This window comes from Miniopterus natalensis, chromosome X (genome assembly GCF_054644295.1).
Source record: "Miniopterus natalensis isolate mMinNat1 chromosome X, mMinNat1.hap1, whole genome shotgun sequence".
NCBI classification, from domain to species: Eukaryota; Metazoa; Chordata; class Mammalia; order Chiroptera; family Miniopteridae; genus Miniopterus; species Miniopterus natalensis.
In genome coordinates, this window is record NC_142103.1 from 44,503,441 (window position 1) to 44,529,493 (window position 26,053).

Genomic DNA, 26,053 nt, shown 5'->3' on the forward strand with positions numbered 1-26,053 from the left:
TCATAAAAACTATACACCAAAAGAGTGATATTTACTGTATGTAAATTTAAAGATGAATAATAATAATTGATTAAAAGGACAATGTTAATAAAGACATGTTGGCCAAGCTAAAGATACTCAAGGTGTTATATTAACCTTAGCTTAACTCTTTGTAAACAACAACAACAAAATCAATGGCTTAAGCAAACTTCAAATTTTTATTGCTGGAAAGAATGCGTAATATTTGAATTGGTGATGATTTTATGGAATCTCCATTTTTAAAATCAGATTTCCCAAGAATCATTACTTATGAATAAAATATTTTTGTACTTTCCAAATTAGTTAACCAGTTAAGACATTACTAGGGCATTATTAGAGCTGATTTTAAGTATGATACCAGATATATAAGAACAATGTAATATAGAAATGTATCTGATATATTTCCATGTGAAAATATATCCTTAGCTATCAGGAACTTCTAAGGAAGTAGTCATTCCTAGAAACTGTATTTTTCAAGTACTTTCAAAGCAATAAATCTAAAATATGTTACTCATTTCTCTGCATAATTTAATCTTTTCTCAATGGCTTGGGGTCCTCATTAAAACATCAGATTTTAAAGTGAGAACAACCTAACAAATCCCACACCTGAATATGATAAACAAAAGGGCCTAACTATACTTAAAAACATATAAATATGTTACAAGTATAATATGCTTTACAGTTTAAAAAAACTGAGTTTGCATATTCTAAATTACTGGACCAACTCAGACTGGAAAGTAAAACAAGTCATATAATCCAATATTTTATAGATGAGGAAATGGGTGCTCATAGAAATTAAGTGATTTACCCAATATATCACAGTGGAGGCGAGAGTAGGTCACAGGTTGTCTTATTCCTATGGGCTGGCATGTGCTGAGTAGGTGGTGCAATACAAAGACTATTAACCTAGTGAATCTTGGGATAAAGCTAAATGACTTGTTATTTCAGTATTTAATTCCCTAATTCAGTTAGCCTCCCTACCCCAAACCAGCAGACCTCAATTTTCATGAATCCAGTGGATTGTCATTTTATCTACCACATATATAAGAACCCAACTTTTAAAATGAAGGTTTTTACAACACTTTCTGATTTTTGTGCAAATGATTAAAAGCTTTGGTAGTACAGTCATTCAATATTGTTCCACTTAATAAACCAAGATAACTAGGGCCGGTAGAGATAATGATAAATTATCTTGCTTATAAGGGTTTTTATATGCTTATTGTGGTAAAGAATGAGCTTGCTATTATTGAAAAACAAAATAGTTGATCTCTTGAGGGAAGTGGCCTTCCTGCTTTTGCTAGTGAATTTAAGGGAAGAATTAAAATGTTCACACCATTGTTAGAGTTGTTGACTCCATAAATCTGTTTAGTACTCGTTACCTATATTTGGCTATTGGTATCAGTGAGAAAAGACGGTCTGTGTTTTTAAAGATTCATATCATATTTCAGTAAGTGTAGCAGTTGTAGCCAGTCAATAGGAAAATATTCCTAGAGGGCAGGTATCACACCGGGGGGTCACCCATATCTTGCACTCTAGGCTTTTTATGGTATTACAGCCCTGCAGAAAAGGATCAGAGCCTTTACCCTGATTATGCAGTAGTAAATTGAAGCTGACTCGACCCGTCAGAACTCATTCCAAAGTTCCTTGCTTCTAAATCCACACCAGATGAAGTTTTTCAGGTATTTGACCTCCATCTTTTGGCTTGGCAAAAGCAACCTCAAATCGCTCTGAAAGCTGGAAGCCATAACAGTAAATATTGCTTAGATGGATACTGTCCTTTGGACCCAACATCTTTGAAAATTGGTGAGATTTCAGCTAAAAGGTTTATATTTCTACATTGGTATACTTGAATGAGATACCTTTCAGAAAATTACTGGAGTTATTTGTTTCTGAATATTCCAGGAAGAAACTCTATTCTCATCTTTCTGGTGCCCTCTCGAATATCTGATTTTCTTTAATCAGATCTCTTGACATTAGATAGGAAGATGGTTTATATGGGCAAGAAAGTCAGGTGTGCAAATGCAAAGGATGGCTATATGACTGTCTTTAATTTCTTTATGAGATGGCTTTACTTAAAATATTCAGAGAAAGGGAAATTAATTACTTTTATGTCAGTGTACTTGTTTTTTTCCATACCCAGTATACTAGAATGATTTCTATTTGGTTTGACTTATAGTGTTGTTTTTGTTGTTTCTGCTATCCTAATTTTGAGAGACACTTTCCTTGGGAAGAGTTTTTTCTGTCTGTCAACTTTTGGCAATAACAATTTTGGTGTAACAATTTATAACAAGAACCTGAAATTGCCTTAATCTAATTATAAGTATTTTTATATAAAATTCATCTTTAAAAAAAAAAAAAAAGTTTGACCTGCCTTTTATTTGTGGTATTAACAGAGTTGTTTTCCCTTAATATTAAACATGTTACCTACTGAAGGGAGGGATAAAGTGTTTTGTAAATTTCTCTTATCTAATTATGATGGTGTTAATTTAATTAAAAGGTTTATAGTTTTCACTTGGGTTCTTTTTGGTAAAATGTACATGATTTTGAATCTTGATTTGTATGCTATATAGTTATTGAAAATAATTATTTTGGTTACTATTGCCTAAAGCAATTTTCAGTCACTAAACCTTCTTGTTTATTTTCAAGCTTTAAAAAGAGGATTTGTTTTAATATATAAAAAGAACCCCTTACCCCAGAAAAAAAGAAAAATAAAAACACTCTTTTTATTCCAGAGCCCAGCTTCTGGCTATAAGACATATACCAGATGTCTTGCTTGACAAAGGGAACAGTGTGTCCCTGTTAATAATTGACCATGTATGGCTACCACCATCTTTGGCTTTGCTAGCCATAAATATCTATTTCAGTGAAAGAGTCTTTTTTCCCCCATGTACTGACACTACCCAGCTACCTAGATAAAACTTTCCTTTTATTGTCTTTAAAGTTGATATTTTTTCTGGGCAAATTCAATGTATTTGCATAATGTATAATTTTCAGTGAGAATCTGTCTCCCTTTGGCACACAATTTTTTACCCATTACTGGGGATTAATTGACTTTAAAATATCTTGCAGCTTCAAAGCACTGAAATTGTTTTAAAAAAACTTGCAAATTCTACACATACACAATTTTTATTCCAATTTTCAGAGTATCTTCTTTTATTTTTAGATGAATCTACGCTCTGTATTTACTGTAGAACAACAAAGGATTTTACAGCGTTATTATGAAAATGGAATGACAAATCAAAGTAAAAATTGCTTTCAGCTCATATTACAGTGTGCACAGGAGACTAAGCTGGACTTCAGTGTAGTCAGGGTAAGTATTGAGGTCTTACACTCTCGAATTTATAGCTTTTTATTACAAGTGATAATCACAATATGAGAGAAACTATCAGGGTATGAAGTCACTTACTTTATAAACAGCTTCATTTCCTGGTATAAAAATATTATTTTTAAAAAATAAATAAAGCTAATTATTTAGTATATATTTGTTTCTATGAATACCTTGAAAAAAAAACTAAAAAAAAAATTGCATTTAAACATATTTTTAAATATCCCAGTCCTTCTAACTAATGAGTACCTTTAAAATTAGTTGTTGATCTTATGCTTTCTTTAAACCCAGAATTAATATAGATATAACCCTACAAAATGATATCAGTAAAACAGGCATTTACCAAGGGACTATTGTGTATCTAGCATATGTTTTTGTATCTAGCATATTTTCAACCATTTTTGACCAGTATTTTTTGTCTTTTTCAGAAAATCTAGACTTTCTTATGAATACTTCCTTCATCTTTTAAGTAAAATGCATGCATTTCAATGGGTTAGCGAGTAAGGGACAGAAAATCACAAGGGGGAAAATTTTTCTTCATCACAATCATAGTTATTCATCTGTAAAAGTCAGAGCTCCCAAACGTTTGTGAAGGCAATGAGAAGGTGATAGAGGGGAGGCAAGAGATAAATCTAACAGCACTAGTCACAGATTTCACTGAGTGCACACAGGCCCTTTCATGTTTGCCTGGACATGCTACAAATCCTCCTGGTGTGAAACCTTCAGGATTTAAATATTAGCAACTTTCCCATCCTTGTCATCATTAGGCTGATTTGGGAAAGAGAAAGGATGTCTCTTTTTTAGATTATTTTACTTTCAGAGGAACTTTCAAAGACCGTAAAGATAAAAATCTCTTGATAAGCAGAATTCTTTGGGAAATCTATTTCTTTTTAAATATATATATAGCCTTCTTGATTTTAGAAAGAGGAAGGGGGAGGGAGAGAGAGAGAAACATCAGTGATGAGAGTCGTTGATCGCCTGCCTCCTGCACGCCCCCTGCTGGGAATCCAGCCTGCAACCCGGGCATGTGCCCTGACTGGGAATTGATGCTCAATCGCTGACCCACGCAGGCTGGGCATGAAACTTATTTCTTAAAAGCTAGATGTATAAGATATATACACCTTCAAACAGGGAATAATGCCAACAATTCTAGGGGTGTGGGAATATCCAGGATATCTGTTACTGATTGGCAGAGATCAACCATCATATTCAAATTTGTGTAAGAACTAGAAATATTTCCTATTGATAGCTTTAAATTCCTTATTTGAATTGCCTTTAGTAAACCTGAGAGAAAAATGTTTAATTGCCTTAGAAAAAATAATATAAAGTGCGTAATATTTCAAATTGATGAGATTTCATAAGTACAATGTCATTCTCCCCTCGCCTGTGGTAACTTTTCTTTCTTCCCCTTTTTTCCCCCTCCATTTTATTTTACCATTGCTTTAAAGTAAAATGCCTTCTCAGGAAGCTGTTTTGTGGACTGTGACCTTTCACATTTCAAATGTATTATTAAATCCTTCCTAATAACTTACTTGACTATACTGCTGTTGAAATACACAGGTTTATATTTATGCTCCAAATGGTGTGAAATATAAAACAATGAGAATAAAAGAAATAAATTCATAGAATGTAAGTTTACAAGTAAGATGTTATGTAAATTATAAGAAATTCTTTCTGTTATAGGAGAATATAAATTGTACAGAAATTTCGTCTTCCAAATCTAAATTCCAACACAGTTTTGATGGCTTTTCTAGTCAGACAAGAAGGGAGTTCTTTATAGACTCATCATTCCACAACCTTCCCTGCCCCCAGTATTTTGCTTGGTCTATATGTTATTTTGAAATAGAACTTACTTTTCTTGTTTTTAATATAGTGTTTGTTGTGTTTTTCCTCAAAAAAACTTAAATCCCATTTTACTAAACATGATCCTAAGATAAATAGAGCTTAAAAGGTTAAAATATCCATGCAAAAATAAATATATTGAGATAATGGAACCGGATAAAAAAGAAGGTATAAAAAAAGGAAAAGAAGTTTAGAGAAAACGAATTTCTAAGAGAACTGCAAAGGATTTTATGGACACCGAGGATTGATGACCTAAATATTTTTCTTTCTTGTGTTTTTTTTTTAATTCTTACTGGAGGATATTTTTCTACTGCTTTTCGGAGAGAGTGGGGGGGGGGGGAGAGAGAGAGAAAAAGAGAGAGAGAGAGAGGGATCTATGTGAGAGAGACACATCAATTGGTTGCCTCCCCACCTGCCCTGATGGGGGCCGGAAATCGAGCCTGCAACCAAGGCATGTGCCCTTGGCAGAAATCAAACCCTGAACCCTTCAATCCACAGGTCAACGCTTTAATTACTGAGCCAAACGGGCTAGGGCCCAAATATTTCTTTTTTCTTTTTTTCTATCTGGTATCACTTTGTTAGTCCAAATCCCAAATTATCATATTGATTTTGTTTGACCTATTTTTTCTCTCTCGCCAATAAGGCATTTGGAAAGAGAAATGATTTATATCTTATAAGCACTGGTAAATTTTGGATTCTGTAACTGAATCACTTTTGAGAAATTTTTTTTCCAGTTATTTAGAACCATCAGACAATGAATTTTCTTATTTTCAACACTTTAAGTGGAAAATATTTTTAGTATATACTTTATTATTTTACTTTAATAGAGAATATTGAAAATAATTAAACCCTTACTTTTTGACTCAGTTTTTTATGGAAATCAATTATTGTATTGTGCTCACATAAACATGGTCCTAAAGTAAATGTTCACAACATGATAAAGTATATGGGGTGACTTTCTCCTTTACTAAAGAACACCAGACTAATGATTCCTTACATCGATTCTGTGTGTGTGTGTATGTGTGTGTTTTCCTTCTTTTTAGTGAGCAATATGCATTTAGTAAACATTCTTAGTTTTGGTGCTAACAAAGTGCCTCTAAAAGCAATCTCAATCACCAAGGCCCCTCATATTTGTTATCCCTAATTTGTTATAGATTAGAAAACGAAGATTGGTAAATTATATATAAACCAAAATAAAGTACATTTTAAGGTCAGAGTCTGCCCTTTTAGTAAAGTACATGGATCTTGTTACATCTGTGTTGGCTGCCTTCTGAGGTTGATAGCTGAGTTTCATATGAACATGATATTCAAATGAATTTTACTTTGTAATGGGTACATAACATAATATAAATACCTAGGGAATTATGTAAATAAATATTTACACTATAGAAGTAAGCCATGAATTAACAATGCACTAAGATCACTCTTAAACTTCTTGTGTTAGTGTAGGTATTCTGGTATTGTGAAAAGACCATGGTAGGCTGTTTATTTGTTTTCTCAGAAATATTGCAGAGCTACCCTTCAGATGTAGTAGGTCTTGAGGTCAAATATTACCAATTCACTATGCTTTCCTGTTTATAGTTTTTAAATGAAATGCTGATATATTTTTATAAAAATTATGCATCATAATCCTTTGCATATTTTTTGTACTTGAAAAGTCATATCACAGTAACTTATTTGGAATATTTGTAAAATTCACCTTTTTGAATCATACATTGAAATTATATTTATCCAAAAACATTTCTTTTTAGATATTTCTCTTGAGTATATACTTTAAAACCTTTTAGAGATTTTCCCAGCTCCTTCTGTGAAATTTATATTCATTGTCCCTCTGTTTTTAATTCTCACTTCTGCTTAGTAAAACTAAATCAGAGTTAATTTAAAATTTCCACAACTTCATATGAAGCAACATTTTCTGGAACATTTTCTTTATTAGAGAAGTATTAATTACAAAAGTATAAAACAGCCAAGAGAAATGACCATTTCAGGAGTTTCTCACTATAGTGGGGGAAGAATATGCTTTGAGATAAAAAAATTGGTTTCAAATTCTTGTGTCAGGTATCCACAAGCCACTTAACATTTCTAAACCTCAGCTTGTTCACTTAATACAATTTGAAAATAACACCTAACAAAAGAAATAAATATATATATAAACACATGGTGGGTATTCAATGCATGATAGCTTTTATTTATAGTATTGCAGCAACATTAATATAGTTTATAGTATAAATAAACATTGCAAATTGGATAATTTTGGTGGTCTTCAAAAACATGACACACAAAAGCTAACCAAATACACCTTGCACCATGTCTGTGCAAAGCTAGCTCATTTAATGTTTTCACTTATTTATGTTTTTAAGAATTCTTAGTAGATTAATGTGTTTTGGTAATTTATAATATGGTATATATTTTGAAATAATTATAGAGTTTACTAATCACATTATGGAGTGACATATTTCTTATTGCCCATTTTTAAAAGAATCATGATTCAGCATAATACTAAGATTATTATAATAAATTAATTATATAAAAGTACATATTTTGTAATCAATTCCTAAATGCCAACCACTGGTGTTATTTTTATTAATAATGTATTTTTTGTTGATAAAAGCAATACACATTTATGGAATAAAATTTAATAAGGAAATAAAATTGTAAAGAAGAAAATAACCACCATAAATTAATGACAAACTGAGAAAAATATTTGCAACTTATTACAAAGTGTTGCTATCTTTAGTAGAAAATTGCTCCTATAAATTAATTAAAAAAACAAATACCCAATATAAAAATAAGTAAAGGAAATGGATAAGCAATTCTATCAAAACAATACAGTAACCATAGAAATTCATATCAAAACATCAATTATACACCTTTTATTAACTCCTGGGCTACAAAAAACTACAAAAAGATAATGCAAAGTGCTGGTAAGGGTGTGGAGAAACCAGAACTCTTATAACTACATGGCAGGGTACTTTGAAAATATCAAAAAGCACAGCAAATTTCTTTCTAGAATAACATTCTAAAAGACCAATAGCACAAAGATGCATGTACAATGATGTGTGTTGCAGTATGGTTTATAATAGTGAGTATTTCTAAAAATAATCTAAATACCTAGCAATATTAAATTAACCAAGTTATGAAATATTAATAGAATTTAAATTGTTAAACCTGAAGATTATAAATATATATTTGTTTAACACTACTATAAGCATTTTCCAATTTCATTAACTACTTTTAGTATGCTTCCAATTTTCACTATTATAAAGAAACATGATGAACATTATTGCATACAAATTTGGTATACATCTATGAGTATTTTAAAGATAAATTCACGCAAGTGGATTTATTGGGTCAAATGATATAAACATTTTTAAGGTTCTTGCTATGGATAAATTAATTGGATAGGTTTTGTGGACAGGAGCAACAGTACAATTTCGTTATCAAAGTTCCTTGATACTTATTAAGTCCCAGTCCCTGATCATTCTTACCTTATTCTTTAGTTATTTTTAATTTTATTATATCCTTTTTTCCTTTAATTTGTATAGGCCTTTGTTTTCTGACAAATAAAAATACAATTTAACACATAAAAATTATTCTATCTTGTTTTTTTTTAAAGAAGTTTTCCATAATATCTTTATTTATTTATTTTTTATTCTTCCAGACGTGGGTTGGCAATAAGAGGAGAAAAATGAGCAGTAAAAATTCTGAATCAGGAGCAGCAACAACAGGAACTATTTCTGGTACCTCGTTGGCAGCTCCAGACATTACAGTAAGAAATGTGGTTAATATTGCTCGACCCTCAAGCGAACAGTCTTCTTGGTCATCTGCCAATAACGATGTCATTGTAACTGGAATATACAGTCCAGCCAGTTCATTAAGTAGGCAAGGGACAACTAATCATACAAATACACAAATTACGGAAGCACATAAAATCCCCATTCAGAAAACGGCCAGTAAAAATGATACTGAGTTTCAGTTGCACATTCCTGTTCAAAGACAAGTAGCACACTGTAAAAATGCTTCTCTGCTCTTAGGTGAAAAAACAATTATTTTGTCAAGACAGACAAGTGTGCTAAATGCTGGAAACTCGGTATACACAAAGAAAAACTATGGAAGCTCTTCAATGCAAGCCTCTGAGATTATTGTACCTCAAAAGCCATCTGTGTGCCACCGACCTTGCAAAATTGAACCAGTTGGAATTCAAAGGCCATATAAGCCTGCACACACGGGTCTAGCATCACATAACTTATGTGGGCAAAAGCCACCTATTAGAGATCCTTACTGTAGAACACAAAACTTGGAAATCCGTGAAGTATTTTCATTGGCAGTTAGTGATTACCCCCAGAGAATTCTGGGAGGAAATACTCCACAGAAGCCAAGTTCAGCAGAAGGAACTTGTTTGTCCATTGCAATGGAGACTGGAGATGCCGATGATGAATATGCCAGAGAGGAAGAGTTGGCATTGATGGGAGCACAGATACCGAGCTACTCAAGGTTTTATGAAAATTGCAGTTCCCTTAGAGCTGAGAACCAAAGTACAGCTTTGCCAGGACCAGGAAGAAATATGCCAAATTCACAAATGGTGAATATTAGAGACTTGTCAGACAATGTACTGTATCAAAACAGAGACTACCATTTGACGCCACGGACCTCATTACATACATCATCTACTACAATTTACAGTAATACAAATCCATCACGGAGTAATTTTTCTTCACATTTTGCATCATCAAACCAATTGAGGTTATCACAAAACCAAAACAATTACCAGGTAATGTGTAAGTTTGTTTTATAAAGGTTTTAAAAACCATTGTTTGGTATAAAAACTGTGTTGGTATCCACTTAGACTTGAGACCTAGGTCCCTTAACTCAAACTTTGAAGACATTTGAGATTTTTTTGCTTCAAAATGGTGGTCTGGGGTCAACTCTGAAGAATCTTGCATGTTTCTGGTCATGTTTAATGATGGTGAGTTTTTCTTCATGGAATAAAATAATTTTTATAACATGGCAGCTTTATCCAGACATTTAAAATGATTTGATAAGGAAATAGTAACTTTATGGGAAGCAATGCATTTGCCATCACTAAAATAAGACTAACTTGGCTACCTTCATACACTTGAACATAGATTATTCCTATAATGATTTTTACTTCCCATGTGAGGAGATATTACTAGGTGAGCGGTGCTTTACCTGGGTACATTGCCATGAATGTCAATCATTTCTCAAGGTGATGGCTCATTTTTCTAAAAGGAAATGCTTTATCCAAACATTAAGTGGAACATTAATCAAATAGTCTTTTTAAAATGTACATAAGGAAGAGACATATTCAGAGTGAAAATTAAAGCAATTTTGTACCTGTGAAAAAATAAATGTCATTTGTTTAGTTTTCCACATATTTAATTATCTATACATGCTTCAAATATTCTCAAGAGTGAGGTATAAGCCTACCTTAGAACATCCTGTAAAGCCATAGATCTTCTTTGAAAAATCTGTTTCAGATAATTTGAAATAGCAAAGCACAGGTGTTTGCCATTTTTCCTTGATACTAGCTAGACTCTAATTTGTTCAAACACAGTATTTAAGTTTTACCTGAATTTAAGATGTTTCCAGGCTATTCTCAGTTAATACAAGGAATAAACTTACCTTAACTCCTTTCATCTTATAACTCCCTACTTCAAAATGAAAAGCAACAACAGAGTATGAAAACTATCACTCTGGCACCTGGCCCTGACAGACGAGGACTCCATCATCATCATTAGTAGTTATTTCTTATTGAGTCTTCTGATTTTTCTGTATTTGCTTTTTCCTAAAGTATGCTTAAACTAACAATGAATCATACCATAAAGATCCTCCCCAACACTCTCTTTCATTCCGTACTTCTTTTTACTCTTTTACTCCTTCAGTGTTTTTTTTAATAATAGTAATAACAATACATTTAGCATTTGCTGAAAGCTTTACACATGCCAGGCACTATCAGTCACTTTATATACTTGATATCACTTAATCTCCATGGTGATCTAGACATCATGGAGACACTTAATCCATATTTCAATAACTAGTTCAGGATCACACAGCCAGTACATGTCAGAACCAGGATGCAACTCAGAAATATGTCATTTTTTCCCCTGCTTCACCATATACCCTAACAATGTTAAATACATTAGAGTATTTGGAGGTCAGAGAGTACAAATTTTAATTTTTAATAAACTGACTGCTCCCCTAAGGACTACTTAACCTATAGTTATACCTTTTTATAGCCTCTATTTTTCCTTACAGAACTTTTAAAGGGATTTAACTTGTTTCATATAAAAGAACTTTTTAAATGGAATAAAACTCAGCAACCTTTTTAAAAAAGAAATAGTAACCTTTTAAAAGAAAGTAGTCTGCCATAACAATTTAGAACAAGGGCTTAGAGCCCGATATACCTGGGTTCAAATCTAGGCTCTTTCGACTTGTGTGATTTTCGGCAAGTGACATAACCTATCCTTGTGACAGTTTCCTCATTTATGTAACATGGTTAGTAACACCTACTTTTCAGGAATGCTGTACCATGAAATGGCACAATCTGTGGGAGATTCCTTGTATGCTCCTTGGTATATAAATGTTCTTATACTTATAACCTCACAGTTAGAAAGTTAATGAAACTCTGCTAGTTTAGGTCTTCTTTACATTCCATTTCAAGTAACATATTGTAGAGCCCACAAAATCACAATGTAGTTGTGGAAAAATAGCTGTAGTGCTGGCTGAGAGAAGACTGGAGATTAGCTCTCAACTTTACTATCATCTATGGATTAAAAGCCCATGTATTTCTCTTTATATTATACCAGACCTCCTCCAACTTAACTTGGGACAGTATGGTAGAGACTGTTTGCAAAGAACCCTTGGGGCATCATTTGTCCCCCTATCTTTTAATTAGTTGATACTTGGGGAAAACAAAGCAGCCTGGGGAAGTATAGTAAAAGAGGATTAGCATTTTAAGACTATTTGGGTTGCTATGGCAAAAATACCACAGACTAGGTATCTTAAACAACAAACATTTATTTCTCATAGTTTTGGAGGCTAGGAAGCTCAAGATCAAGATGCTGGCAGATTCTGTGTCTGGTGAGATCCTGCTTCCTAATACAGAGAAGGCAATCTTCTCACTGTGTCCTTATATGGCAGGAGTAAGGGAGTCTCTTTTGGAATAGCACTAATCCCATTCCCGAGGGCTCCATTCTTATGATCTAACCACCTAAAAACCCAACCTCAAAATACCATCACATTGGGGATTAGGTTTCAACATGTGAGTTCGGCTGGGACACAAGCATTTAGTCCATGTTAGTTATTCTCCAAGATTTTAATGAAGCTCATTACCAAGCTGTATTTCTGTAGCATCAGGACTTAAAAAAACGGAACCTGTGGCCATATTGACAGCTTTCTCGCTATGAAACTATAAGCAAACAAACAATTCTATTTAGTTTCTGACCCTGGGAATATCTAACAGAGATATATGCCTTGTCTTTGCCTCACACCTTGAATCTTCAAGCTGTTCCTGGAGAATTGTCTAGTTTCAAGCTATCTAGCTGAATGAGTACAAATGGAGGGAACCTTAAAGGATGTTAAAAAGTATAAATCAACTGTTTTGCAGCCACTTGGGAATAGCATAATAAGGGTTAGCTAAGTGGTAGTAAGGAAACTGCCAGGAGGTTACTGTCCCAGGATTCCATAGCCCAGTTATATTTCAAAACCTCTCCAGGCTAGCCTCACTCCTTAGAGGGCATATTGCAACAATATTGGTCTCCAAAGTTCCATTCACTTTTCATATCGTTTAGTCCACTATTTATCATGAGTGTTTTGATGATTAAAGATTAATAATTGATATTCATCTATGTGAAGATATATGAACACTTTGGACGATACGTGCTACAAGATTTTTTGTTGCAATTATCATTGTGGCTTAATAATTAACTGCATTCCCATCCTTCATGAACTTCATAAAGATTTAAGAGTTAATAAAAGTAGAGCACTTTCAGCTTCCTTTAAAAGATACTTTATAGCCCGGCGAGTGTGGCTCAGCGAATGAGCATCTACCTGGGATCCAGGCGATCAGGGTTCGATTCCCGGTCAGGGCACGTGCCCGGGTTGCGGGCTTGATCCCCAGTCGGGGGCGTGTAGGAGGTAGCCGATCAATGACTCTTTCATCATTGATGTTTCTATCACTCTCTTTTCCTCTCTCTGAAATCAATAAAGATATATTTTTTTAAAAAAGATACTTTATTAGTTCAATGTATGTATCCCTATTAGTGAAAGTGCTTTGGTAGTTCACTCCAACTTTCATCCGTATTTGTGGGTTTGGGTGCATTATTAAAAATTAACATGTAAGTTTAATAGCTGTAGAAACTTTAAACATCAAGGAATTCTAAACCAATAAAATGGTAGTTTTCCCTGAGGAAAGTGAAGCTCAGTAATATTCAATGACTGTTAAAATAATTATCAGGCAAATATTCAACTTCAAAAAAGCAACAGTAGGATCACTGGGTCAAAAGGCAGTTCCATTTTTAATTTTTTGAGGAATTTCAATACTGTTTTCCATAGTGGCTGCACCAGTGTACATTCCCACCAGCAGTGTACCAGGGTTCCCCTTTCTCCACATCCTCGCCAGCACTTGTCATTTGTTGATTTGTTGATGGCAGCCATTCTGACAGGTGTGAAGTGATACCTCATTGTGGTTTTAATTTGCATCTCTCTGATGATTAGTAATGTTGAGCATTTTTTCATATGTCTCTTGGCCATCTGTATGTCCTCTTTGGAGAAGTATCTATTCAGGTCTTTGCCTGTTTTTCAATTGGATTATTTGTCTTCCTCTTGTTGGTTTGTATGAGTTTTTTGTACACTTTGGAAATTAGCCCCTTATCAGATATATCCTAAAAATTCTGAAAAACCAGTCAGAAAGAATATATGTACCCCTATGTTCATAGCAGCACAATTTACAGTAGCTAAGATCCGGAAATAGCCCAAGTGTTCATCAGTAGATGAGTGGATAAAAAAGCTGTGAGACATTTACACCATGAAATACTATGCAGCGGTAAAGAAGAAAGATCTCTTACCCTTTGTGACAGCATGGAGGGACCTAGAGAGTATTTACTAAGCGAAATAAGCCAGTCAGAAAAAGACAAATATTACATGATCTCTCGTATATGTGGCATCTAAAGAACAAAATAAACTGATGAACAAAATAGATTCAGTGACATAGAAGCATGGAACAGATTGATGAATCTGAGAGAGAAGGTGGGGGTGGGTGGGGAAAGATTAACCAAAGAATTTATATGCATATATGCATAACCCAGGGACACATACAATAGTGTGGTGAAGGCCTGGATCGGGGAGTGGGTGCTGGTTAGAAGGGGTCAATGGTGTAAAAAGGGGACATTGCAATATTTTCAACAATAAAGATAAATTTTAAAAAAAGTAACAGTAATCTGTATTGAATGGCTGTAGTAAGTAGGGATAATTTTTACAGAATTTTATTGAGATATAATTAACATAGTATAGTATTCACGTATTAGAAGTGTGTAATTGGCCAGGTTAGAGTGCCCCGATATGCGAAGATGCAGCTTCTTTGATCCCTGGTCAGGGCACATAAGAGAATCAATGCATAAATAAGTGGGACAAGTTCTCTCTCTCTCTCTCTCTCTCTCTCTCTCTCTCTCTCTCTCTCTCTCTCTCTCTCTCTCCCCCTTCTCTCTTTCCCTTATTCTCTCTCTCTATCCAATCAATAGATAAAAAAGAAGTGTATAATTAAGTATTTTTAATATATTCTGAAATGTTCAAACAGCACTCCAATCTAATTTTAGAACATTTAATCACCTCATAACTGAACTATGTACCCCATTAGCACACCAAATCCCCCATCCCAGCACTAGACAATCACTAATATTTTTTCTATTTCTGTGGATTTACCTATTCTAGATATTATTCTAAGTGGAATTTTACAATATGCAACCTTTTGTAACTGGTTTCTTTCAGTTAGCATAATGTTTCCAAGATTTGTCCATGTTGTAGTAAGTATCAACACTTTCTCTATGATATTACTTTTTATGTATATAGCCATTCCTTAGTTGCTGGACATTGGAATTTTTTTCTGCATTTGTCTGTTTTGAATAAGGCTATGAACATTCATATACAAATTTTTGTATAGACATATGTTTTCAAGTCTTTGAGGTATATATCTAGGAATGGATTTCTAGTTTATATTGTAAATCTATAATTAACATTTTGAGAAACTGCCAAAACTTTTTCTAAGGTGTCTCTTCCACTTTACACTGCCACCTCAATGTTTAAGGGATCCCGTTTCTCCACGTACAAACCAACACTTGTTATGTCAGCCATTTTGATTATAGCTGCTCTAATGGATGTGAAATATCTCATAGAGATTTTGATTTGCATTTCCCTGATAGTTAACAATGTTAACCCTGTGTTCATGGGCTTATTAGCCGTGTGAATATTTTATTTGGAGAAATGTTTATTCAGGTAATTTGTCCATTTTTAAAATCGGTTGTTTTGTGTGTGTTTTTGAGTTGTAAGTGTTCAGTTCTTTATATATTCTCTGTATTAGTCTTTATTATATATATATAATATATATATAATAGTCTTTATTATATATATTATATTTATATATATATAAAATAAAGACTAATACATATATATATATATGATTTGCAAATATTGTCTCCCACTCAATATGCTGCCTTTTCACTTTTTTGAGGATAATATTTATACATGAATGTTTTAAATTTTGATACAGTTCAATTTACCATTTTTTTCTATTGTCACTTGTGCATTTGGTGTATCAAAGAAAATAATGCCTAAGACAAAGTAGTGAAAACAGACATAAGAATTTTATATTTGTGTATCTTACATGTAGGCCTTTCGTCTGTTTTAAAATAGTTTCTGTATATAGTGTAAGGTAGGAGCTCACTTTGATTCTTTTGCATATGTATATCCAGTTATCACAGCACGATTTGTTGAATATACTATAAATTCCCTATTGAATGGTCTTGCCATCCTTTTAAAAATCAATTGATTATGTGTAAGAGTTTATTTCTGGACTCTCAATTCCATTACATTGATTATATATTTTATATATATATATATATATATATATATATATATATATATATATATATATATCTGTCATTTTAGATATATATTTTTATATATGCATGTTTATGCTAATACAACATTGTTTTGATTACTGTAACTTTGTTAGAAGTTTTGAAATTGGGCAGTGAGTACTCCAACTGAATCATTTTTCAAATTCATTTTGTCTGTTCTGGGTACCTTGCATTTGCATATGAATTTTAGGATCACTTTGTCAATTTTTGCAAAAAAGCCACCTGGACTATTGATAGAGACTGTGTTCCATTGTAGATCAATTTAGGAATATTGCCATATTAGTAATATTGACTCTTCTGATTCATGAATGCCTTTCCACTTATCACATCTTCTTGAATTTTTTAATAATGTGTTCTAATTTTCAAGATAATTTTTCCATTTATTTTGTTAAATTTATTATGAAGTATATAACTCTTTCTGATGCTACTTTAAATGGACTTTTTATCCTAATTTAATTGTTAGATTGTTCACTGATTTTTGTATATCAAACTTGTATTCTGAAAACAAGTATATTACTTATAGTAGACAATAGTGGATTCCATCTACAAGCACAGATAGCTTTACTTGTGTAAAATTTTTACTGCATTTTATTTCTTTTTCTTGAGTAATTGTTAGTAACTTCATTACAGTGTTGAATAGAAGTAGTACAATAAGATATGTTTCCCTTTTTCTTCATCTTAGGTGGAAAATATTCAGTCACTTACAATTAAATGTGATGTCAACTGTTGGATTTTCTATATGCTCTTTGTCAGGATGAGAAGGCTCTCTTTTATTCCTGGTTTGTTTAGTGATTTTATCATGAAACGGTATTTATTTTTGTCAAATGATACTTCTGTATCTAATGAGAAATTCATGTGCATTTTTCTTTATTCTATTAATATAGAGTATTATCTTTTTTCTTTTAATTTTTTTCAGCAATTATTTTTATATTTTTTCAGTTTTATTAAGATATAATTGACACATAACCCTGTATAATGTAAGTTGTGCAGCCATAATAATTTCAGTTACTTATATTGTGAAATTGCCATAAGTTTAGTTAACAGCCATCATCTCATATACATACAATCCCCCCCCCCAAAAAAAACACACAAAAAACCAAAAAGAAAAACAGTATTTTTCTCCTTGTGATGAGAACTCTTGGAGACTACTCTCTTAACAACTTTCAAATATACCATATAGCAGTGTTAACTGTAATTATCATATTGTACATTACATTCCTAGTACTTATTTATCTTATAATTGAAAGTTTGTGCCTTTTGAACACCTTCATCCAATCCCCACCAACCGCTGTTACCCACAAGTCTGATCTCTTTTTCTATGATTTTTTAAAACATTTTAAGTATAAGGGAGATCATACAGTATTTGTCTTTCTCTCTCTGACATATTCAATTAGCATAATTCCCCCAAGTCCCATCGACGTTGTTCTGTATAGCAGGATTTCCTTTTTTAACAACTAAATATTTTTCCTATATATACAGGGTGTCCCAAAATAATGTATACACACTTTGAATGATTATAAAGTCAGTGATTATTAACACATATTTCATTTTCAAAATTTAAAAGAATCTTGCCCAGCTGGGTGTGGCTCAGTGGTTGAGCGTCGACCTAGGATCCAGGCGATCAGGGTTCGATTCCGGGTCAGGGCACATGCCCGAGTTGAGGGCTTGATCAATGACTCTCTCATCATTGATGTTTCTATCTCTCTCTCCCCCTCTCCTTTCCTCTTTCTGAAATCAATAAAGATATATTTTTTTTTAAAAAAGTTAAAAAAAAAATTTAAAAGAATCTAAAGAAATGAATAATTTTTTTGTCAATGCTTATTTTCAAACTGATGACCATTCTGGTCCAGGCACTGCTGATATCTAGAAGCAATGGAACCAGAAACATCAAGAATAATTTTGTTCAGTATTTGTGTGCCCTCGATTCAACTGTTGCAGGTTTTGTACAGTAAACTTTATCTTTTGTGTATCCCCATATAAAAAATCTAGTGGCATTTTAGGATAAATTTTCTCTGCTCAAAACTTAGTTTGGCTTCACCCATTATTTTAAATCAGTTAAACCCGAAAAAGAGTGAAAATTAAGTGAGTTATCAGCTGTTGATATGTGTATACATTTTTGGGACACCCTATATGTACTAAAAACTACATATACATACATGTAGTTTTTCTAATATATATATAATTATAGCATTATTTACAATAACCAATATATGGAAACAGCTTAAGTGAATGGACACTTAGGACATTTCCATATCTCAATTATTATAAGGAAGGCTGCTAAGATCATGGGGGTGGAGATATATCTCTGACAAAGCGTTTTCATTGACTTTGGATATATTCCCAGAAGTGGAACTGCTGGATCATGTGGTGGCTCTATTTTTAATATTTTGAGGAACTGCCATACTATTTTCCATAGTGGCGGCACCAGTTTAAAATCCCAACAATAAAGCTCAAGGGTTGCCTTTTATCTACATTCTTGTCAGCATTTTTTCTTCCAGTTTTTTTCATGATAACTATCATAACAGACCTAAGGTGATATCTCACTGCGGTTTTGATTTGCATTTTCCTTTTAGTTAGTGCTGAGCCCTTTTTCATGTACCTATACGCTATCGGTATATCTTCTTTGAAAAATGTTTATTGAGATTCTCTGCCCACTTATTAATTGGATTATTAGATACTGGATATTGAGTTGTATGAGTCCTTTATATATTTTAGATATTAATCTCTTATTAGATACACAGCTTTCAAATATTTTTCCATACCTAAGTTTTTACATTTCGTTGATTATTTCTTTGCTGTGCAGAACTTTTTTGATTGATGTAGTACCACATGTTTGTTTGTTTGTTTATTTATTTATTTATATTTATTTTGGTGCTCTTATTTACTTATTTTTTAATTTATTGTTTCTTTTCTTTGTTACTTGTGCTTTCAGTGTGACATGCATAAAAAATCATTGCTAAGACACATGTCAAGATTTTTCCTATGATTTCTTTGAGAAGTTCTATGGTTTCCATTCTTATATTTAAGTCTGCAATCTATTTTTTATTTTTATTTTTGGAGCAAATGTGTTGTTAAGGGTTACTGTTTCCCTGTTGATTTTTTTGTCTGGAAGATCTATCCAGTGAAGTCAGTGGGATTTTAAAGTCCCCTACTGTGACTGTATTGCTGGCAGTCACTCCCTTAAAGTCCTCCAGTTTTTTTAAATACTTACGTGCTCATATGTGGGGTACATATATGGTCTTCATTTTGAAGTCTACTTTGTCAGATATGAGTATTGCTACCCCAACTTTTCTTTTTTAATTTCAATATTCCTGGAAAACTTTTTTCCATACATTCACTTTCATCATGTGTGAGACTTTTGCTCTGAGGTGGGTCTTTAGTAGACAGCACATACTTGGCTCAGTCTTTCTTATCCATACAGCTACCTTATGACTTTTGATTGGAGCTTGTAATACCTTCAACATTCCTTACAATGCTGGTTTGGTGGTGTTAAACTCCTTTTTTTGTCTTCTTTTTTTTTTTTTTTTTTTCTTTTTTTGTCTGGGAAGCTTATTCCACCATCTATTTTGAATACTAGTCTTGCTGGATAGGGTAGTCTTGCTTTCAGATCCTTATCCTGCATAACCTTGAATACTTCATGCCATTCCCTTCCAGCCTGTAGATCTTCTGATGAGAAGTCAGCTGACAGTCTTATGGAAGCACCTTTGTAGGTAACAGATTTCTTTTGTCTTGTTGTCCGTAAGACTATCTCTTTGAATTTTTCGCATTATAATTATGTTGTGTCTGGGTGTGGGCCTCTTTGCGTTCTTGCTTGGGACTCTCTGTGCCTCCTGAACTTCTATGACATTTTCCTTCTCCAGGTTAGGGAAGTTTTCTGTCATTTTTTCCTACAGGTTCTCTAATCTTTGCTTACTTTCTACATCTTCTGGAAGTCCTATGATGCAAATATTGTTACATTTCATGTTGTCTCACAACTTCCTTAAACTGTCCTGTTTTTTAATTGTTTTTTGTTTTTGATTCTCTGATTGAGTGATTTTTTTACCCTGTCTAATACTTCACTGATCTGATCCTCTTGTTTCCCCTAATCTCTTGTTTATTTCTTCCAATGTTCTTGATTTCTGCTATGTCATTCATAATTTCCTTCATAGTTTCCATATCATTTTTCATGCTGCTGAGCATCCTTACAATCAGTGTTCTGAACTTTATATCTGATAGATGGCTTATCTCCATTTCATTTAGCTTTCCTTCTGGAGAATTCTTTTGTTCTTTCATTTGAGGCTTGTTTTCTCTCTCTCTCTCTCTCTCTTTTTTTTTCTTGTTCAAAATATTGCAGGTATCCCATTTTCGCCTCATTGACCCATTCCACCCCCGGAGTCCCTCACCACACTATTGTCTCTGTCCTTTGGTTATGCAAATATGCATATAAGTTCTTTGGTTAATCTCTCCCCCTCCACCCACCCACCTCCTTCCATCCCTGCTTCCATGTCATAGATCATTTAAGTCTATCAGTTTTTTAAGTTCTTTAGATTCCATATATAAGTGAGATCATATGATGTTTGTCTTTCTCTGCATGGCTTATTTCACTTAGCATAATATTCTCCAGGTTCATCCATACTGTCCCAAACGGTACAAGATCCTTCTTTTCTACAGCTGCATAGTATTCCATGGTGAAAATATCCTACAGCTTTTTTATCCACTCATCTACTGATGGGCACTTGGGCTGTTTCCAGATCTTAGCTATTGTAAATTGAGCTGCTATGAACATAGGGGTACATATAGTCTTTCTGATTCATGTGTCAGCATTCTTAAGACATATTTCTAAAAGTGGGATCACTGGGTCAAAAGGCAGTTGCATTTTTAATTTTTTGAGGCATCTCCATACTGTTTTCCATAGTGGTTGCACCAGTCTGCATTCCCACCAGCAGTGTACTACGGTTCCCCTTTCTCCACATCCTCACCATTACATATCATTTGTTGATTTGTTAATGGTAGCCATTTTGACAGGTGTGAAGTGATACCTCATTGTGGTTTTAATTTGCATCTCTCTGATGATTAGCAATGTTGAGCATTTTTTCTTATGTCTCTTGGCCATCTGTATGTCCTCTTTGGTGAAGGGCCTATTCAGATCCTTTGCCCATTTTTAATTGGATTTTTTGTTTTCATCTTGGTGAGTTGTATGAGTTCATTGTACACTTTGGAAATTGGCCCCTTATCGGATACATCTTGGGCAAATATGTTCTCCCATACTGTGGCGTTCCTTTGTATTTTGAGGATGTTTTCCTTTGTTGTGCAGAAGCTTTTTAGTTTGATGCAGTCCCATTTGTTAATTTTTTCTTTTATTTCTTTTGCCATAAAAGATGTATCAGTGAAAATTATACTATGTGAGCTGTCTGTGACCTTACTGCCTATGTTTTCTTACAGGATTTTTATGGTTTTGCAACTTATATTTAAGTCTTTTATCTATTTTGATTTTATTTTTGTGTATAGTGAAAGTTGGTGGTCTAGTATCATTTTTTTGCATATAGCCATCCAATTTTCCAAGCACCATTTATTGAAGAGACTGTTTTTATTCCACTGCATGCTCTTGCTTCCTTTGTCAAATAATAACTAACCATATGGCTTAGGTTTATTTCTGGGGTTTCTGTTCTGTTCCACTGATCTATATGTCTGCTGTTGTACCCATACCCAGCTGTTTTGGTTACAATGGCTTTGTAGTGCAGTTTGATATCTGATAAACTGATCCCTCCCACTCTGTTTTCCTTTCTCAAGATGGCTATGGCTATTGGGGATCTTTTTTGTTTTCATATAAATTTTTAGAATATGATTCGAGCTCTGTGAAATATGCTATTGGTATTTTAATAGGGTTTGCATTGAATCAATAAATTGCTTTGAGTAGTATGAACATTTCAATGATATTAATTTTTCCAATCCATGAGCATGGTATATTCTTCCACTTGTTTATAACTTCCACTATTTTTTTTCAGTGGCCTGTAGATTTCTGAGTATAGGACTTTTACGTCCTTGGTTGTTTATTCCTAGGTATTCTATATTTTTAGTTGCAATAGTAAGTGGTATTTTCTTTTAGTTTCTCTTTCTGAGAGTTCATTGTTGGTGTATAAAAATACCGTCAATTTTCAGATGTTAATTTTGTATGCAGCTACCTTGCCAAATTCATTCATCAAATCTAGTAGTACTTTGATAGAGTTTTTAGGGTTTCTATATACAATATCATGTCATTTGCAAATAATTACAGTTTTACTTTTTCCTGTCCAATTTGGATACCTTTTATGTTTTCTTCCTGTCTGATGGCTTTGGCAAGGACTTCCAATACTATGTTGAATAAGAGTGGTGAAAGTGGATATGCCTGTCTTGTTCTTGTTTTTAAGGCAAATGGTTTTACAGTTTTACCACTGAGTATTATGTTGGCTGTAGGTTTTCATTTATGGACTTTATTATGCTGAAGTTTGATCTTTTTATTCCCACTTTGCTAAGAGTTGTTACCGGAAATGGGTGATGAATTTTGTTAAAAGCTTTTTTTTCCATCTAATGATATGATCATGTGATTTTTGTCCATTTTGTTTATGTGATGTATGACATTTATTAACTTGCAGATGTTATACCAAGCTCGCATCTCTGGAATAAATCCCACTTGGTCATGGTGTACTATCTTTTTAATGTATTGTTCTATCTGTTTTGCTAGTATTTTGTTGAGAATTTTAGTATCTATGTTCATTGTGGTTATTGGCTTGTAATTTTCTTTCTTCGTAGTGTCTTCATCTGGTTTTGGGATTAGGATGATGCTGGCCTCATAAAAAGAGTTTGAGAGTTTTCCCTTCTCTTGAATATTCTGGAATAGTTTTAGGAGAATAGGTGTTAATTCTTCTTTGAATGTTTGCTAAAACTTGCCAATAAGTCCATCTGGACCAGAACCTTTCTTTGCTGGGATTTTTTTAGTACTGCTTCAATTTCTTTAGTTGTTATCAGTCTATTCAGGTTTTCTGCCTCTTTCTGATTCAGCTTCGGAAAATGGTATGCTTCCATGAATTTGTCCATTTCAACCATGTTTTTCAGTTTGTTGGCATATAGTTGCTCATAGTATTTTCTTATGATCTTTTGTATTTCTGTTGAGTCAGTTGTTATATCACCTCTCTCATTTCTGATTTTATTTATTTGGGTCATTTTTCTTTGTTTCTTGTGAGTCTGGCTAAAGGTGCATCAATCTTATTTATCTTTTCAAAGAACCATTTCTTGGTTTCATTGATTTTTTGTATTTTTTTTAGTCCCTATGTCATTACTTTATCCTCTGTTCTTTATTGTTTCTTTCCTTTTTCTTCCTCAGGGTTTTTCTTGCTTTTCTCATTCTAGTTCTTTTAGTTGTGTTAGATTGGTTAGTAGAGCTTTTTTTCTTGTTTTTTGAGGTATGCTTGTACTACTATGAACTTTCCTCTCAGGACTGTTTTCACTGAGTCTGTAGATTTTGGGTTGCTCTTTGTTCATTTTTGTTTTTTTCCAGGATGTGTTTGATTTCTTCCTTGATCCCATTGGAAACCTATTCATTGTTTAATAACATGTTATTTAACCTCCATGTGTTTGAATATTTTTGAGCTTTTTTATAGTGGTTGATTTCTAGTTTCATGGCATTGTGATCCAAGAAGATGCTTGATATGATTTCAATCTTCTTGAATTTGGAGAGACTCGCCTTGTACCCTAACATGTGGTCTATTTTTGATAATGTTCCATATGCACTTGAGAAGAATGTGTATTATGCTGCTTTGAGATGAAATGTTCTGTAAATGTCATTTAAATCCATTAGATCAAGTGTGTCATTTAAGGTCTATGTTTCCCTGTTGATTATTTGTCTTGATGATCAGTCCAGTGATGACAATGTGGTGCTAAAGTCCTCCACTATGATTGTGTTGCCGCCGATCTCCCCCTTAAAGTCCACCAAGAAATTTTTTATTTATTTAGGTGCTCCTGTCTTAGGTGCATATATATTTATAAAGGTCATATCCTCCTGGTGGATTGATCCCTTTAGCATTATGTAGTAAACATCTTTGTCTCTTGTTATGGTCTTTATTTTGAAGTATATTTTGTCAGAAATAAGTATTTCTACTCCAGGTTTTTTTTTCCTTTCCATTTGTATGGAATATTTTTTTCCATCCCTTCACTTTTAACCTGTATAAGTATTTTGCTCTCAGGTGGGTCTCTGGTAGACGGCATATATTTGGGTCCTGCTTTCTTATCCATTCACCTAACCTATGACTTTTGATTGGTCCATTTATTCAAATTACATTTAAGGTTACTATTGATATATATTTATTTAATGCCATTTTTTCCCTTTATGTTGAGGTACCTTTCTCTCAGTATTTCTTCTTTTTCTGAGAGCAGTCTTTTTAGCATTTCTTGCAATGCTGGTTTGTAGTACTGAATTTTTTGAGCCCTTTTTTTTTTCTTCTGGGAAGCTCTTTATTTCAACTTCAATTTTATTTATTTATTTATTTTATTTTTAAATATATCTTTATTGATTTCAGAGGGAGGAAAGGAGAGGGAGATAGAAACATCAATGATGAGAGAGTCATCAATCGGCTGCAGCCCGCAACCCGGGCATGTGCCCTGACCGGGAATCGAACCCTGATTGCTTGGATCCTATGTCGATGCTTAACCACTGAGCCACGCCCGGCCAGGCTTCAACTTCAGTTTTAAATGATAGGCTTGCTGGATAAACCAACCTTGGTTGCATGTTCTTGCTTTTCATTACTTTGAGAACTTCATGCCATTCCTTTCTGAAGAATTTCTGTTGAGAGATCTGATGTCAGCCTTATGGAGATTCCCTTGTAGGTCTCTGCGTGTCACTCTTTTGCAGCCATCAATATTCTGTATTTATCCTTGATGCTTCCCATTTTAATTATGATGTGTCTTGGTGTGGGTCCCTTTTGTTTGGAACCCTCTGTGATTCCTGAACTTGTGTGACTTTCTCCCTCGCCAGAGGAAGGAAGTTTTGTCATTATTTCCTCCATCATGTTTTCTATCCCTTGTTCTCTTTCCTCCCTATGTCACCCCTAAGATGCGAATGTTGTTTGGTTCTGTGTTGTACCAAATCTCCCTTACACTGCCCTCATGCTTTTTATGTGTTTTTTTCTTTTTACTTCTCTGATTGAGTCGTCTTTTCTATATTATCTTGTAAGTCACTTACTCTATCCTCTGCTTCATTGAGCCTGCTTTTAATTCCTTCCAGCATATTCTTTATCTCAGATGTAGTATATTTTATTTCTGCCTGATTCTTATTTATGGTATTTATCTCTTTTATCATGTCTTCACTAATTTTTTTGACCTATGTTTACTGTGGCTCACTGTTTTGCATGCTGATTTCATTTCTCTGTGGAGGTACTTGTGTATCAGCCAATGTAAGGAGCTTTCTAGGCTTGACTCTGGTTTCCTTAGGTAGTTGGTTGATATGAGGCTCTCTATGGACCCCCTCCACTTGTCAGCTATTTTGCCTCCCCTTTGTGGTTGCCTGGTCTTTCTACAGAGTCTTCTGAAGAGTCTTTAGGGTGCAGCCAGGCTAGTGTAGCTCGGGATATTGCTCCCCTTAATTAGAGGTTTTGCTGTCGGGCACTCACTGTGAGGACGTTAGTCTCTGTTTCAAGGCCAGCTCCTCAGTCTCTACCTTATCCTCTAATTAATTCCCCATACAATGGCCTGTTACAGTTTCAGA

General features: G+C 33.6%; 1 protein-coding gene across 3 annotated transcripts in view; it reads left to right on the plus strand.

Annotated features, from left to right (window-relative positions):
* Nucleotides 1-26,053, plus strand: part of HDX (highly divergent homeobox) — a 190,084-nt gene that overhangs the window by 18,243 nt on the left and 145,788 nt on the right. For 2 of the 3 annotated variants that reach the window (XM_016204496.2, XM_016204497.2), the window contains exons 2-3: nt 3,182-3,328; nt 8,847-9,956. In XM_016204496.2, coding sequence (XP_016059982.2) covers nt 3,182-3,328; nt 8,847-9,956 — 1,257 coding nt within the window. The remainder of the gene's footprint in view (nt 1-3,181; nt 3,329-8,846; nt 9,957-26,053) is intronic. The other variant, XM_087813596.1, reaches the window with a different exon arrangement.